Here is a 16,213-nt window from a genome sequence, read left to right on the forward strand (position 1 = left end):
CACCATGGCTAGATCAGTGTGCAAAGCTGTCATATGGCACAGAAATGAGAAAATAAGCAATATGCTGTGCATAGGATCTGGGGCTTTTTGTGTGCCAATCTGTAAAATTCTGGCCATTATGGAGCCAGCTACAAATCAGTGTATTGTAATGAATTATTGTACAGTAATAAAGACCACATAGCTGTACATAGAAACTGGTGTAAATCAACAGCTGTAGGACGTCAGCATAATTGCCGCAACTGCTTCATATTCAGCGGTGAAAATATTTTGTGCTAGCTTTATTTGCCTATTTCAAGCTAGCACAATGCTTTGCCATAAGAACATTTCTCACTGGTTTCTTTCTGAAACAGAGGCAAAGAGAGTGGCTTAGTTGTTAAAATATGTTGGAATAGCACTAGGGAGAACTCAGGTTAAATATCCAGTCTTACCTACTTCACAGGATAATTGTGAGTGCAAAATTAGGGAGAGCGCATGTTGGACACTGTGAGAAGGGGGAATTATAGTATGGAATATATATTTGCAGAAAAAATAAAAGAATAACAAAACAACAACAATCACCTCTATTGCAGTCACTTTGGATCCTCCCTACTGCTATGAAAAGAAGATTTCAGGATGCTAAGTAGCAAAGCTATTTTTTCTGAGCAGTTTTATTTGAAACTGCTGGCCTGTGATTAAGAATTGGCACATAACACTGTAGTGCACCTAAGTTTTTCATAGCCTGCAGATAATTTATTTCTCCCATATAATTCCTTCTGAAATACATATGTCAGCTACAAGGCATATGCAGAGCACAACTCCTATACATATGTACTTCAGATTAAATTCACTGTGCTCAGTGAGGTTTATAGCCTAGGAATTAGGATTGCAGCCTTGGACATGCATTTTCATTGAAGGGTGTATTTCTCTTATTGTTTGATAATTAGTTTAGTTAATAAAATGAAACTAGCTATAACTTTAGTTAAGTGCATACTGGGAGTAAGTTGCTACTTTGCATGCAAGTAAACCCTTTTCTAATTTCTCTTACCACTTGCTGCATCTGGATATAATGATCTTAAACAATAATGATATAAAACCCTACATTGTGTAAGTAAACTGATAAACATTTTATGCACCTTACTACATGCAAAATCAGCTATCATGATTCTGCTAAGAGTTCATATGCTAAATTCAAAAGCCTGGTTAAATCAATTCATTCTGAACATAAAATACATGCATTTTGACAGACACATTCTTGAAATGTGTTAAGTGGGCAGGTGTGTTTCTTCCATAGACATTTTTTTATTCAGCAGAGCAATTAATCTTATCTTGCCACAATTATATAACAGCAGATTTGGCATAAGAAATGGCTAACTTATTAAAGTGTTCATATATGTGCAGATAAGAGACATGGGTAGCTCTCCTGAATTATACTGTTATTTATGCAATTAGTCTTTTATCTTATATTGCAGACAGAATCCAACAAGGCGGAGAATCCAAGCATCAAGAAATCACTCTTTCCACTTTTTAGTACAAAGAATCACTTAAAGCATAGCTCTTCTTTGAAAAAGATTCCTGTAGTCACTCTACCTATGGTATTGACTTTTAAAAATGGTAGCACTGAATTAAAAAAAACAACCAAATACTTCAGTAAATTTATTTTACTGACCACAACAGCATGTATTTTTCCCATGGGATCACAAGCCTCTTCATGCAAGCTAAGCATCTTGAGCCAGTTCCACAAATTCAAAAATTTTTTAAGTTTTCAAAACTTCCAAGAAGTGTGGCATGGTTATATTTTGAAAAATTAGGAATAGATGTTTGTAGCAAACCATTAAATGCAACATCATCTGAAATCAGTCACATGGTACTAATGTTCAAATTATCCATTCTTTATATTATTTAGTTGAGTCTTGTTTACATGGTTTGCCATTTCTTTCCTTCGGCTTAAGCAAAAAGAAACTTCCTTTGAAAAACGAAGCAACCTCTTATTAACTTGATTTGCCACAGAACTCTATATTGGTCTGTTTTTAATAGCTTTAATTTCCTTAGGTTTTGTGGTAATTAGCCGCCTTGTTGTTTTGATTGGCAGAATAAAGGCTAAGCTCCCTACATTTAATGTCTTAACAAGTTTTTAATCCTAAGATTTAGTTGCTGAGAAAACACTATCTAGCCAATAATTTCTCGTCCCTCCCCAATAATTCTATGAATACTCAAACCATCCTGGTGATGGGTTCAGCCATCATTTCCCCTTGCAACTAGTGTAGCACTACTTAGCAACCTGTGTGATTAAAAACTTCATTTTACTTTGGTGGGGAATAAATTATTTCCTTGCACAAATAATGTACAACTAACAGCCTGATAACTCTCAATTCATATATTGATCTTTTTTCTTTAGAAGAAAGAAAACATGTTTTGTTTTTGTCTTTTGTGGAGGTGGCTCATGATCTTAAGAGCAGTATGGAATGCTATGGAAATGAGGGTGAAACACAACAATGCACTTATTTAACTGCTCTTTCTCTCTTACAGTGATTTCACTAACAGCATGTGAATGCCTTAAAGGTGGAGGTTGTAACAAATCTGCATGGCATCTACAAATGTGATTATTAATATGGACATATTAAAGGGGCATTGCAATAACAGGCTTCACCAGCATTGCTTTGATCTGGGAAGCTGGGAGAAGGGAAGCAGTTTGGAACATCTGCTGCTTAGGAATTGATCAGCCCCCAAAATCTTTTTGTGTTGCAGATGCCTGGGAGTGATAGTCAGGATCTTTTGGCATTACAGAAAGCTATGCACTCATCTAATCACCCTGGCAGCAGGCAGAAGGATTGGCATTCTGATAAGATGACAGAAATCCAAAGTCATGTAAGTGAAATTATTGCTTCATTCCAGTTTAAGGTCAGGGGAATAGTAGGTAGGTCTGCTAGGTTGCAACCCAAAGTACCAGTATATACCTTTATATCATAGGATCATATGAAGCTTATACTGCATTCAGGTCATTGGTCCATCCACTGAGTACAGTACATGCTGACTGAATCTACTGCTTCTCTAACCCACTTTTCTCTGGGTTTTTAGTCCAGCCCTACTCTCTCTTTCAAGCAAGCATCTAGGTATGCCAAACAGCAGGATGGGGCGGATGAAAGAACCAGAGAAATGCTGAAGGGAGAAGATAAAGCTGCCTTGTGTTTTGATGTCACTGTCTTTCCTTCTTCTCTCCAGAATCAACCTAGAATAGTTACGGTTGCCAGTCTCAAAACCCAGAGGACCATTTTTGCTTTAATTCCCCTTTTGCTGCTACTCAGCAGTAGTGGACAGGTACTGTCTCCACCCCTGTTCTTTACTGATGACATTGGCAGCTTCAAAGGAGAAATAGTTCCCCAAGGTTCTGACCTGACTTCTTTAATAACTACTCCGTTTGCCAATTAGTGGCATACTTTTTTGGATGATTTGATGTCCTTTACATTCCGCGGTAAAATATAAGAATAGCCCTAAACCTCTGCTTCATTTCACTCCTGAAGCATAGGTGAATTATTTGCCAGATCCTATAACTGCTAGTGAGCTATTGGCCACATTCACATGCCACTCTAAACTATGGTGTGCAATGTGCACGATCCACACTGAGTGCTCCCCCTTTCTTCCTCCTACATGGCCAGTAAGATTCAATCAGATCCTTTCACTTCTGCTTTAGTTAGCCAGTTTGTTGTGTGATCCAAGCTTGGAATTGTGGTTAACACTAGCTGTGGTTAGTTTCAACAAGCCAGCTTCAGAAACCGTGGTTTAAAATTGCCTTGTTTGAAATGAACCGTATTTCCTGTTTGCCACATTGTGTTACACCAGCAACAAAAGTTTCTGAACTTCTTATCTCAGACTCATGGCCAGGAGGAGTCAGAAATCTCATAAGGATAGATAAGAAAGAGTACAGGAGAGGTTTCAGTTTCAAATGTGAGGTGATGAACTCTCAAAACACACATGAACTCCCTTCAGCTAGATGTAAATTGATTTGCCATCTGCATTCCATCCTGTCCAGCAATGCTAAAATGACCTCAGGAGAGGAGGCTAAAAGCACACCCCCTTAACTCATATGGAGAACTGGAGGTACTGGGAAGCCATAGCTTCTGAGAAGTGCAGAGCATGGCTGTTATGGTATTATCCCATATGTTGTACTAGATTGAAGTACATAATTTAGAAATGTCTTGTGGAAATTAGTCATTCAAGACAGATGGATGTTCAGGGATCTTACATTGGAAATATTTTGAGTCTTAGCAGCTGTTTTTAAAAGTTTCATTATTTATAAACTTATTTCAACTGTTAATAGGGTATTTTTTAATTAATTGAATAAAATCTATATGAAGCTGTTGCATCTATTAGAAGGCAGCTAAAACTAACAATAATAAAGTGGTACTTTGGTTTTCAAACATAATCTGTTCTGGAAGACTGTTCGGCTTCTGAAACATTCAAAAACCGAGGCGCAAAGGGCGGTCTGCAATTGCAGTGGAGAAAATTGAAAAAAATGCAACGGAAGCCGTTCGACTTCTAAGACGCGTTTGAAAACAGAAGCATTTACTTCTGGGTTTCCAGCATTCAAAAACCAAAATGTTCGGCTTCCGAGAGATACCACTGTATAAGAAATCATCAAACCTGGTGGAAGAGTGAAGAATAATGTTTATCATTTATATCAAAATTTGAGCACAGAATCTTCAAGTAGAGAAATGTTCATTCTGCACGCAGATGCTGAAAATGCAATAGTGTTTAAAGCTATAGAATATTATAAAAACATACCGGGGCACTGTATTTCTAGACTATACTTTCTTGAGTGAAAAGCAGGAAGTGGATGGAAAAAGAAATATATTGTAAATAATATACTTACAGCTCAAAGCATTATTGAACAAAGGCTGTTTTCAGTGTTTATAAGCAGAAAAGGGAGTACAAATAAATAAAAATAACAAGGCCCATGAAGTTTTCTTCTTTTTCTTTAGAGCCAGCCTTTAAAATCCCTCCGCAAGTTGTTGCACCTTTCTTCATCCTCAAACCATTCAATTCCTTCTGAACCTCGATTCCAGCCCTTACCAAGTCAGCCAACTAAAACATCTTTTTCTGAAGTTCGAATTCATCCCATAAGTCAAGTTTCCTCCAGTAGCAGCAGCAACCTACGGCAGGAGTCCCAGTCAAAAGGCAGAACCACACTCCAGATCCCGGGCCAGATGGAACCCAGTTGGCATGTTTCCCCAGTGAACAGGAGTGCCAATGATGGGACTTCATACTCTGATCAGATGCCTTCTAAGAGTGGGCAAAATGGTCATACTTACAGCCGAACAAATAGATCCCGAATGCCAAACTTGAATGATTTGAAAGAGACAGCTTTGTAATATTACTCCAGGAAATGCTATTGCAGGGATTTTATCAGGGGGCATGGCAGTGCTGGTGATCGTGGTGGTAACTGAATTCTCAGCTTTATAAAAGGTGTGCAATATCGAATACGTGGAGCTACTGTTTGGTACCACACCAATAGGGATCTTGCAGTGAAATTATTAATTGCCATTCATCTAATCTCATGACAAAAGAATGTGCACTTCAGGGAGAATGAACTTTTTGCCCTTTTCTCTCATTTTACATTCCAGCTTAGTGCACTCCTCCGTCTGTATAGGCACTTCGGAGAGCTGAAAGAAATGTCTTTAGACCTGTGCCCTTATGAAAAAAAAAAATTGCTGCCTAGATTTAATTTTTTTTAAAAAGAAACTGTGGGGTTTATGTGAAACACTTGTATCCCTAATAAGGGTTTAAAGTTAAGTTGTATGTTTTTATTTGTTTTTTAAACTTCCATATTTGATAGGGTTTGTAATATTTATTTATGATCTACTATTGTATTGTTATAATCATATCTTATGTTACAATGTATAGTTATTTTGAGCTGTTTGAAACATTGTGATGCAGTGCAACAGCTACAGTAGTTTCTATAAAAACTAACATACATAGATTGCATCAGGAGTATTTTATTATATACATAAATTATATATATGAATATATATATATATACACAGATATATATAAATGGTAAATAACTGTCTTTTTAAAAATATACTCATTTAAAAGAAAAGTATTGTTATGACACTATCTGCCATATTTTTATACATTTGTGATATAAAGTGCAGTATTATACTTCTAATAAAAGGGAACTGAATGTGGATTGAAGTGTGAACTGTAAGAAGTTTTGCCCAGCTAGTACTAGATGCAGTGTCGTTGCTGACAAACAAAATACAATAGTAATTCTCAGACTTTGCTCTTAGCTTGTTTCTGCAGGTAATGGCTTATCAAAAATGGAAACCCTTAAAGTCAATTGAAAAGTGATATATTTCCCCCTAAATGTGTGCTTAGCTTTTCCCATTACTCTTAATTGAAGATGGGCATCTGCATTATCGTGGTAGAATCCCACCTTGTTACAGTTGTCCATGCAGAAAAACTAACCTGTAACAAGTTAACACAGATTCTCTTCTGTTCAATATGTGAGGTGAAGACCAAAGAGCCACAGCAGGAGTTGCAAGTGGCAAGCCAAAGTTGGCATGACTTAGCACTGTAAATCATGGTGAAAGGTTTTAGGCCTCTATGTATTCTTTGCACTTTGCTTGAAATTGTACCGACAAGAAAGTAAAATATTGTATTTAAATGTAAGAGAGGATGTGGCACTTCTATTTTGTTTCTAAGATTTAATAAAAACTGTGACATAATATTTGAATATGGAAAGCAACACTTTTTCTGCTAAGTTTGATTTTCCCCTATATCACTTATAAGATTATCTATGTGGACATTAAAGCTTCACTCTCTTCAGAGTGCTGGATGTTTTCTAATTTCCTATAGAATATTATTTTTAAAAAATCAAGTGGACTTATAGCAGAGTGTATGTAGAGTCTAATATTCCGTTTGCTCACAATTACTATAACTCAGGAAAAAAGATAATTGGAAAAATGTTGGCCCATTATGGAGCTGGTATAAATGAAAAAAGAATGAGACAATAGTGTCAGAACAATACATGTTTTAAGTCTTAACTCCTCAGACTTACACAACTCTTGAAAGCATAGCTTAGTCAACTAGTTGTTTTTCTAGCAGTTTACTGCTTTGTCCTCCAAAAGATTACCTGAAAAGCAGAAACTTGCTGGTTTACGCGGATATTTAGAAGTACAGACGAATGGAAGAGATGTACTCTTAGTTTGCAGTACATTAAAGGTATATGTGAATTTTTAAAAACAGCATCAGCAGACTTCATAGCAGGAACAAAATGTTTTTCATTGCAAAAACCAAAAACTTGAGTTGGAAGGATAGTATATGTGTCTGTTTCCTATTTAGAAAACAGGTATTAGAACAATACATGAAATAATGAGTGTGTTGTGGGGAATATGAGACCGTATGATGGAGTTTGTTTAGTAACTGGGTGTCAATTTGATTAATAGAGTATCTATCTTCTAACAGTCTCCTTCACCCACCAGCTGCCAAATTGGCCTTACTATTTGTTTTGAGACTGCAGCTCTGAGCAGTACTGTCTGCGTTACACTAGTTGTAGCTGTTTAATTATTGCTATGCCCCATTTTGATTACTAATACTTATTACACTGCAGACAATTTGCACACACAATTTTTTGTAATGCTATTTCTAGCTCGTGTGTGGAAGCCCTCTGCCTTGAAAAGATTTAGCATCAAAGTTAAATATATCAGAAAATCATTAATTGTATTGTTGCATTTAAAATTAGTATTGCCATTTTCAAGGATAAACCTGAAAGTATCTGTCTGACTTTCAGGAGAGAGTGAAGAAATAATATAATTTTCTCTTTTTGTTAAAATAAAAACTGTACATCATGCTTGAACACACACAGTTTCCAATCTGTTAATATAAAGAGTAAGTCTTATTTCAAAAGCCTTGCACTTAATTTGGTTTATGTAGCCAACTTGTAATATGTTAGACTTGTAAATATGCTAAGACATCCAAAAATCTTATTAGGCTAATGGAGATTTGCTAGCATCAGAAGAAGAGCAAAGCCTATTACACATTAAACTATTATTCAAGTGTGAGCTTTTCTCTTCGCTGAGATTAGAAAAGTAATTTGCTGTACTCTCTGTAGCTTTACCAAGGATAGAGCAGCTAAACTTAGGTATGTGTTTTGCTCTCTGATGGTATTCCTAGTGTAAAATAATCAGTGTCATGTATACTACTGGAAGGCAGCATACATTTTCCTGTGGGATTGTAGGGATATTTTAAATAGGGAAAATAAAACCTTGATATATTTAACAATATCTGTGGAACAAATCTTTGATACTTTTGCAAAATTGTCCATTCAATAGCATTTTGTTTGAAAGTGCCCATATTCCAATAAAATGCATTAAAACCGGCCTAAACAGTTTATTGAAAGTAGAATTTGGTAAACATGCTGCTGAGATTTTCATTTTGGTAAACGTTGATGATAGTAAAAAGAGAAGCAAGTTAAATTTTGCTTGATTCTCAGAGAGTGGGGAATGAGCATATTTTTAAGTTTTTTTTTAAATTGTAAGTTGTGTTTAAAATTTGAAAGGTTACAGAGATTTATAACTGAGATCTAGCATGTTTAGTGCAAGAGGTTTGAGAGCTGACATTGCACAAGCATAAACGGACAAGCTTAACTGTGACCAACTATAATAATAATGGCAGTTGCGCTAGTTATCCTCAACCATCAGGCACCCACTGGATTTGGCTGGTGCACTACACTGCTAATGAGACTCCTAGTAGCAGACTGGCTTGTCACGTGAGCAGGTTGCCACAATTGGATATCTCCCTTTTTAAAGAAAAACAACAACACTACTTTGAGCAACAGACAAGATCACTGGGGAAGGGCAATGGCAGTCACTCCTGGTTTCTTGGATTTGGCATACATTTATTAAAGCATTTCAACCCAAGATCAGGAGGTATGGTTTTCAGGTGTGTTTTTTAAAAAACCATGTTCTGTTTTTAAACTCCTATATCAGAAGGCTTCCCATATAAATCCCCAAATAGTATTGGGATCAGCCTCCCGCTCCTGATTCGTAACTATTTTTAAAAATATTTTTAAAAAGATCATTTATGTCCTAGAAGAGAAGTATTGATACAGTCTTTAGTATTTCATTTGCATTTTGTATAGAAAACACAGTTATTAAAATGTTCTCTCTTCCATTCCGCCATCCCCCCCACACCACAAAAGTATGAGTAATTCAGTTTCCAGCTGCCTTAAATATATCCAACTTTTATTTTTTACACTGTATGGTAATTCAGCTAAAACAGAAGGCATTTGTAAAATAACCAACAGAGAACAACCAGGAATCCAAATATTTTAAGGCTCCTTAAAATACCAAATTGAATTATGACCGAGAGCAAATGTGAAATTGGCAGAGAACAGGTATATCTGTGTCACAGTTCTATTTGAGTATTGGACTAGTGTTTGTTAGTTTTGCTCTGAGGTAGAATAATAACACTTAGTCAGACTTTTGCCTAAAACACTCTCAACTGAGAATGTGAATGTGTAGCCTGACTCTTGCATAACAGTAATGCTATAATAAGTTTTTGTGTATTTGTTTTGTGTGGTGGCGCAACTATTCAGGCACTAGATGAACATGCACAGGGAGTGTACAATGGTTCTGTCTTATAGTGCAGTTATTTGAGCTAGGCTTGGTGTATGTTGCAAGGAAAGCATATTACAGTAGTCTTCAATAAACATTCAAACAATATTAAAGTATCTGTAAAATTAAGATTATTTTAGAACAGCCTTCCTCAACCTGGTTCCCTTCAGATGTTTTAGAGTACACGTCCCATCATTCCTGATGATTGGCCTTGCTTTTCTGGAGCTGACGAGAATTGTAGGCCTCAAGATCTAGAAGACACCAGGTTGAGAAAATGTTCTAGAAGAAAAGGTGCCTTTCCGTATCCAAATTCATTCTCCTGTTATTTTTTATTATGCCAGCTGGCTTACACATGAGAATTAGTAGCAGATAAGGACAAAAGCCATTTTTCCTAGTGTCTAGTATAATCCAGCTGCTGTTTAAGAACTTTTAATACAACACAGTTGCATCCAGACAAATTATCAAAATAAATTAATGTATCTTTATTTCCCAGTGAATTCTCTTCATTCAGCTACCGTAACAACAGTGTGAGAGCCTTTCCTCACATGCCCACTTGTGTCTGCTAACACAAACTCACTTATCAATATTCTGCATTATAGAATAAAAGTACCATGAAAACAAAACTGACCAGTTTGTTAACAAAATCCTTATATGAATTTTATATGTTAGCTGAACACAGTTCCATTTACTTTTAAGAGTAATGAATAAAAGTTGACGTCACTCGCTTCAGCGTAGCGGTGTAGAAGATTTGCCCACTCCTATGAAGTTTACCGCTAAATGAGCAGTGCTTCTGGAAAATGTAGATTAAGTTCATTCAGCCAAATAAAGGTGACCAAGCTCTCCTAAACAAGCTGCTGCAATACAGTACCATTGCTTCTTGTGGCTGTTTGTAGAGCATGTTTACTGAATGTATAGCTAAATAGTTGTACACAGTTGTTGTTTGCTAGGACATTGCTCAACACAGGACTTTTCAGTTACCTCTCTTGGTCAGTTAATTACAAATTATAATACGGTGTTTGCTTTACTTTCTTTTTGAAGAGTCCGGTCTTTCGGAGTTTTGGTCAGGAATGGGGAACCTGTGGCCCTCCAGATGTTGTTGAACTACAACTCCCATCCACCCTGGCCAAATTCCAGCATGACCAATGATCAGGAATTATGACAGTTGCAGTCCAGCACCATCTGGAGAGCCACAGGCTCCCCATACCTGTTTTTAGACAGTGCTTATATTAATTTTAAGCTGCTCAGTGCATGCCCATTGTTAAATTGCTTTAAGGTCTTCCTTTATTTCTTTATGCTGGATTGCTCTTTTTGTTTTGTTTTTCGCTCCAGGGGGGACGGACGTGAAAATATCTTATTTCCCATTCTGAAACAGTTGTTAGACCATTGTTAGATTTTGTCCAGGATGTTCATTTGCTCATTTATTTGCTAGATTATCCAAGACATGCATTTTTAACTCTCATCATATTCCAGCATAACCATTATCTTAAAATGTGCTTTAAAAAAAAACAAAAACCACAAAATTTTAGTCCACAGGACATAATGTGGAAAATACATCATGTGGGGGTTATTATTTTTGAAGAGTCGGTAAAATGCATGGTGGCTTAAGAAATGTATGGAACATCACAATTTAATATTTGCAAATAGAATCACCTGAGATGTGTGCTAATTCTAAGACTGCAAAATATACATTGCTGTAATGAATTCTACTGGGAGGACTTAGAGTTCATAAGTGGCGGGAAATCTACCCCCTTTAGATTATTTTTCTCCAACCTCCGTGTTAGAAGAATTAAAGTGAAGGACATACTAATTCCATAGTAGTACATTTTGACCTATAAATTCAGGTTCTCTGGAGAAGGGGGGGAAATGCCAAATAGAGGTCTTCAGGGAGAAATAGCTTTGGCTATTTAATATATTTAGAAATCCAGGACTGCTGAGATCTCCACTGTCAAAATATTGAAGAAGAATTGTAGATGAAAAAATAGGGGAGAGGATATCTCCTGGAGAAGTTAATAGCTTTAGGAAAGTCAAGGTAAACCCAAAAGATCTAATTAAAAAGGCAGATTTCTTGGCTTTTGAAGCATTATAAGTAAAGATTACCCACTTTCACTATCCCTTTTTTAGAAAATCTCAGATGTGCAAACTTAAAATCAACCTTGCTTTCTGTTATGAAAAAGACGTTATGTAAATCTTTGAATTAAAACTGATTTTGAAAATATGTTGGGTATTTGAAGATTTCATTCCAAGTTAATAAACCATCTGTAAAGTGTTTATAGAACTCTTTGTATCATGTTGTGCTTACACCGTATCAGATTGTTTTCAGGCATGTATTCCATTTTTAACTCCTGTATAATTTTTATTGTTTATGTAAATAGTATGAGAAAGAGAGAAAGAAATGATCCTATGTTTAATCTTTAATTATCAGCATGGGAATTATTCATTTTTACTGAGCACAATGTATTTTTGAATGGGCCTTCCAAAACATGTCTTTAATAAAAATGCAGGTTTTGCACTAGAAAACTGAGGTTGTCATCCCTCCTGTCCTCCAAAGCATTTTGTGCATCTGTAGTAAGTTTCCTTCAGCCTTGCTGATCTTTTATTTACCCTTCTGTGCTTAGCTTTTTTTGAACCTCTAGCTCGTTGAATGTATTTGCCAAGAAATATTTTTGACTTGTCTGAAACATTTAAATGATACCAGTTTATGTACATTACTTTTGAGTTCAGATAGTACCTGTTTTATCTCAAATGGACACTGACCTGCTTTTGGACATAGCCGTATAGCTGACATAATATGCCAGTGTTCCCTTTACATCTTCGTCCCATGGGGTCACTGAGCTACAGAGGTCACTAGAAGAATCTGTCCTGGAAAAGAATATCAATTTTCTCTCTGCTTCATTCCAGAACAGCCCACAAGTGTTTCATCTACTTTATTACTATGATCTTATAATTTCCCCAAGCAGAAAAATTGCCAAGAGAACAGAAAGAAGTGTACAGATACATGTCAGCATTAGAATACTAGTGCTCTTCTTAATTAAACTGACTTCTTTGGTTTACGTATGGCAAGGCTAGAGCTAGACCATGAATCTCAGATGAGCAAGTCACAGTAGGCCTATTCACACATGTACAGGAGGTCTGTGTGTGTCCCATTAGCCCAGCCGTAGCCAGTGTCCATACATTGAGCAAGGTGTGCAAAAAGGAGCACCTATATGTGTACAATTGTATTTCCATGGGTACATTTTTTCATTCAACATGTGGGTAAGAACCTAAGAGCCTTCTGGAGCTGGCCAGTGGCCCGTCTAGTCCAGTATCCTTTCGACACGGTGGTGAACTAGTTTCCCATAGGAAGGCTACGATCAGAACCTGAGCACAACAGCGCTCACTACTGGCAGTTCCCAGCAGTGGATATTCAAAGACCATACTACCTCCCACAGTGGAGATAGGACATAGCCACTGATAGCCTCCTCTTCCAGGAATTCATTTACTCTTAAAGCCATCCAAGATGGGGCCATCACCAGGACAACATCAGGAGTGGGTATGTTCCTGTTCCCCTCCACACATTAGGGTGAAGCATATGTAAACACAGCTTAACTTGCTGCCCAGCTTCAAAGATGGTTGTGTAGGAAAAATCAGGACTGTCAAACACTAGTCCAGACTTGGGCTTAATGTCCACAATTCCTTTTCTGTATCTGGGAGAGCCTTTTGTTTTCAATATTTTCTTCATCTCTTTGTCATCCTCTGCTTCATTGAGAAATAACTATTGCTCTCAACATTGATTTGGAAATGTTTGTCAGTTAATGTATGCTCACTGATTTTGTGTTTCTAACAGATGAGCCAATTGCTTGTGGCAGCAGTGCTGTGTTGCATATTAACCCATCTAGTTCGTCAAAATCTTGATAACTGCCATTCCAAATGGTATAATCATGGTCAGCGGTTTGTGTTACACATCATTTCAATCATTTGGATATACAGTATGTTTGAAGTTTTCCATTTCCTTTAGGTATCTCTATTGCTTGTTGCCATCACTTTGGGGGGATTTTGGTGTGTTTAATAAAATGCATTTGCCCGGGGTGACAGATTTCCAGTACAGCATTTAGATAATTCCTCCTTTGCAAATGTCTTACGGAAAGAAATACCCACCTTTTGTCCTCTATAAATGGCTTTGGATGCAGATGCTTCTGTTCCGTAAAGATTTCTTGCTTTCTAATTTGACTCCACACACCTACTTTGCTGCCAGAAACTGCCCAGTTACTGAAGACGATAGAATAAATGGATGGTATGAGCACACACCGAAAAGCCAAGTCTATCCTAGGAGCAGCTGTGTGAGAGAGATAGAATTTGGAGCTTCTGTGTTGACCTTTTCAGTAACAAGAAGAGTGAGATCTCAATGTATCTGTGAAAACTGGAAGGAGGCAAATATGAGTTGGTGCCTGATATTCTGCTCTCTAGGAACATTGGGCTTCCCCAAGTCTGCAGCCAGAGTTCCCTTTTCACTGGAGATTTTGGGAGCTGAACCTGAGACCTTCTGCTTGTAAAGCATGAGTTCCACCACTGCACTTAGGTCACCCTATCAGAATGTGAATTGTGATAGGAACTAGGATTCTATTGATGCCTATAGAATTGCACTGGCCTCATGGATAGATATTTATTAGACAGAGTAAGTCAAATACTGAGGGGGTGGGTAGCACTGGCAGCACTCTTGAGCCTCTTGGCCATTCCTTTCTGTAGGAGATCAGAGCTACACAACCTGTCAGTCTCTCCCTAAACTTGCCTGCTGCCTTTCAATGCTGAAGAGGATGCTATCCCATTGCCAGTGTTGAAGTAATATTCAACTGCTAGTCAGTTGAGCTGCATACTAGCTTCACACCCTCTTTCTGCCTGCCTGCCTGTGAGAGCCAGTGTGGTGGTGTGGTTAAGAGCGGTAGACTCGTAATATGGGGAACCGGGTTCATGTCTCCGCTCCTCCACATGCAGCTGCTGGGTGACCTTGGGCTAGTCACACTTCTCTGAAGTCTCTCAGCCCCACTCACCTCACAGAGTGTTTGTTGTGGGGGAGGAAGGGAAAGGAGAATGTTAGCCGCTTTGAGACTCCTTCAGGTAGTGATAAAGCGGGGTATAAAATCCAAACTACTCCTCCTCCTCCTCTTCTTCTTCTTCTTCTTCTTCTTCTTCTTCTTCTTCTTCTGTCCCTTCTCCCTGCCCCTGAGGCCACTTTGCTTAACGTCCATCCTGATGAGTTATGGAGAAAGCTTGCTCACTCTTTTCTGACATTTCGGTTGGTCCTAATAAAAGTATTGCCTGTGGATTTTGGAATCCATCTATGTCTGGCATGTTTTGAGCTAGTTTCTCCCACTATTGTGAAACTTTCTAGTTATATGCAGTGCATTTTTTCTTTTTTAAAAAAAGTTTAGGGGTAGGTACTCTCATTTTCTTACTCATATTGAAATACTGCCCCTTAATGAGGCCAAACTTAGATTCACAAAATGTTTAGGGGTATGCATACCCCTGCGTACCCCCCCCCCCCCAGAAAAAAGCACTGGTTATATGTCTCTTCATTTTAAAACAACAGCTAGCATTGCCTCTATTTTCAGGTTGAATAACTGGTTGTATTTTTATCTCCACATTGCTTATGCTTTATGGGGAAGTCTATTAAGATGAGCCCTTTAATCATAGCAAATAAGCTTCCATCTTTTCTGGAAGCTTTATATGCAAAATCTTCTGCAGGTATGGCTATGTGCTTATTTCAAGTTTCTTCCTACACTTTTCCTGAGATGACTGTCACAGCACTTTTTAATCAGTCTCAATGGTAGATGATAAATATGTTCTGTATGGCATTTCACTGGAGCTGATACTTCTTGACACCAACATGAAAATGCAGTTCTGCTTCAACTTTCCAGCCCCACTTTTTGACATTTTCTGCAAGCTGTGTTCCTTTCCTAGATTTCCTCACACATATGCTGTTTTGGTGCTTTATAGGCTATTTTAATCTCTTTCTCCATAATGCATTTGCTCTTGTATTGAGAAAAGAACTGAGGCTTCTAGGTGCTTAGAAGATGAGAATGTTATGTGGTCTTGGCAAGCCCAAGTCTGTGGGAAGGTAGTTGCTACTTTGAAATGAGTGCCCATTTTGAGCCAATAGGCATATGAGGTAGACTCTGCCATTATCTGTAGTGCACAGTATCATGTATACCACCAGCTTTTCCTGCAGACACCTGGATACATTGGGAGAAAACCAATGATAAATTATGCACAATATATGCTTTTTTTTGTTTTTTGTTTGCACTGCATGAATGGAGAACTGAATTGCAAACTTCAGAAAGGTTGGCTCTTTTCCAGTTCACACATTGTTTTGGAATGTGCAAATATGGTAAGTTTACCTTTAAATGTGAACCGAAATGAATTTCTGTCTAATATCTAGTGCTGGCTCAGATGAATAAAACATGATTGGTTACCTACAGCAACTTACTTTCTATATTTGGGTGCCATAATCCCAATGCTATTGGGGGAAAAGGTCTGTGTCGTATAAGCATATATATTTTCCCCCTCAGATAGCTATCTTTAGAAACCCACAGCTGCTGCTTTTATTGCTCTATGTTACTTTTCTCTTCCTCCCTCTCTACATCAGCCAT

At 37.5% G+C, this 16,213-nt stretch overlaps 1 protein-coding gene across 3 annotated transcripts in view; it reads left to right on the top strand.

The window, feature by feature from the left end:
• Positions 1–12,107, top strand: part of CDKL5 (cyclin dependent kinase like 5) — a 64,110-nt gene extending 52,003 nt beyond the window's left edge. For 2 of the 3 annotated variants that reach the window (XM_083501846.1, XM_083501847.1), the window contains exons 16-18: positions 1,449–1,571; positions 2,725–2,844; positions 4,956–12,107. In XM_083501846.1, coding sequence (XP_083357972.1) covers positions 1,449–1,571; positions 2,725–2,844; positions 4,956–5,345 — 633 coding nt within the window. In that variant the 3' untranslated portion in view covers positions 5,346–12,107. The remainder of the gene's footprint in view (positions 1–1,448; positions 1,572–2,724; positions 2,845–4,955) is intronic. The other variant, XM_083501848.1, reaches the window with a different exon arrangement.
• Positions 12,108–16,213: the final 4,106 nt, after the last annotated feature.

Source organism: Podarcis liolepis (genome assembly GCF_965112155.1).
Source record: "Podarcis liolepis genome assembly, chromosome: 4".
Taxonomy (NCBI): domain Eukaryota; kingdom Metazoa; phylum Chordata; class Lepidosauria; order Squamata; family Lacertidae; genus Podarcis; species Podarcis liolepis.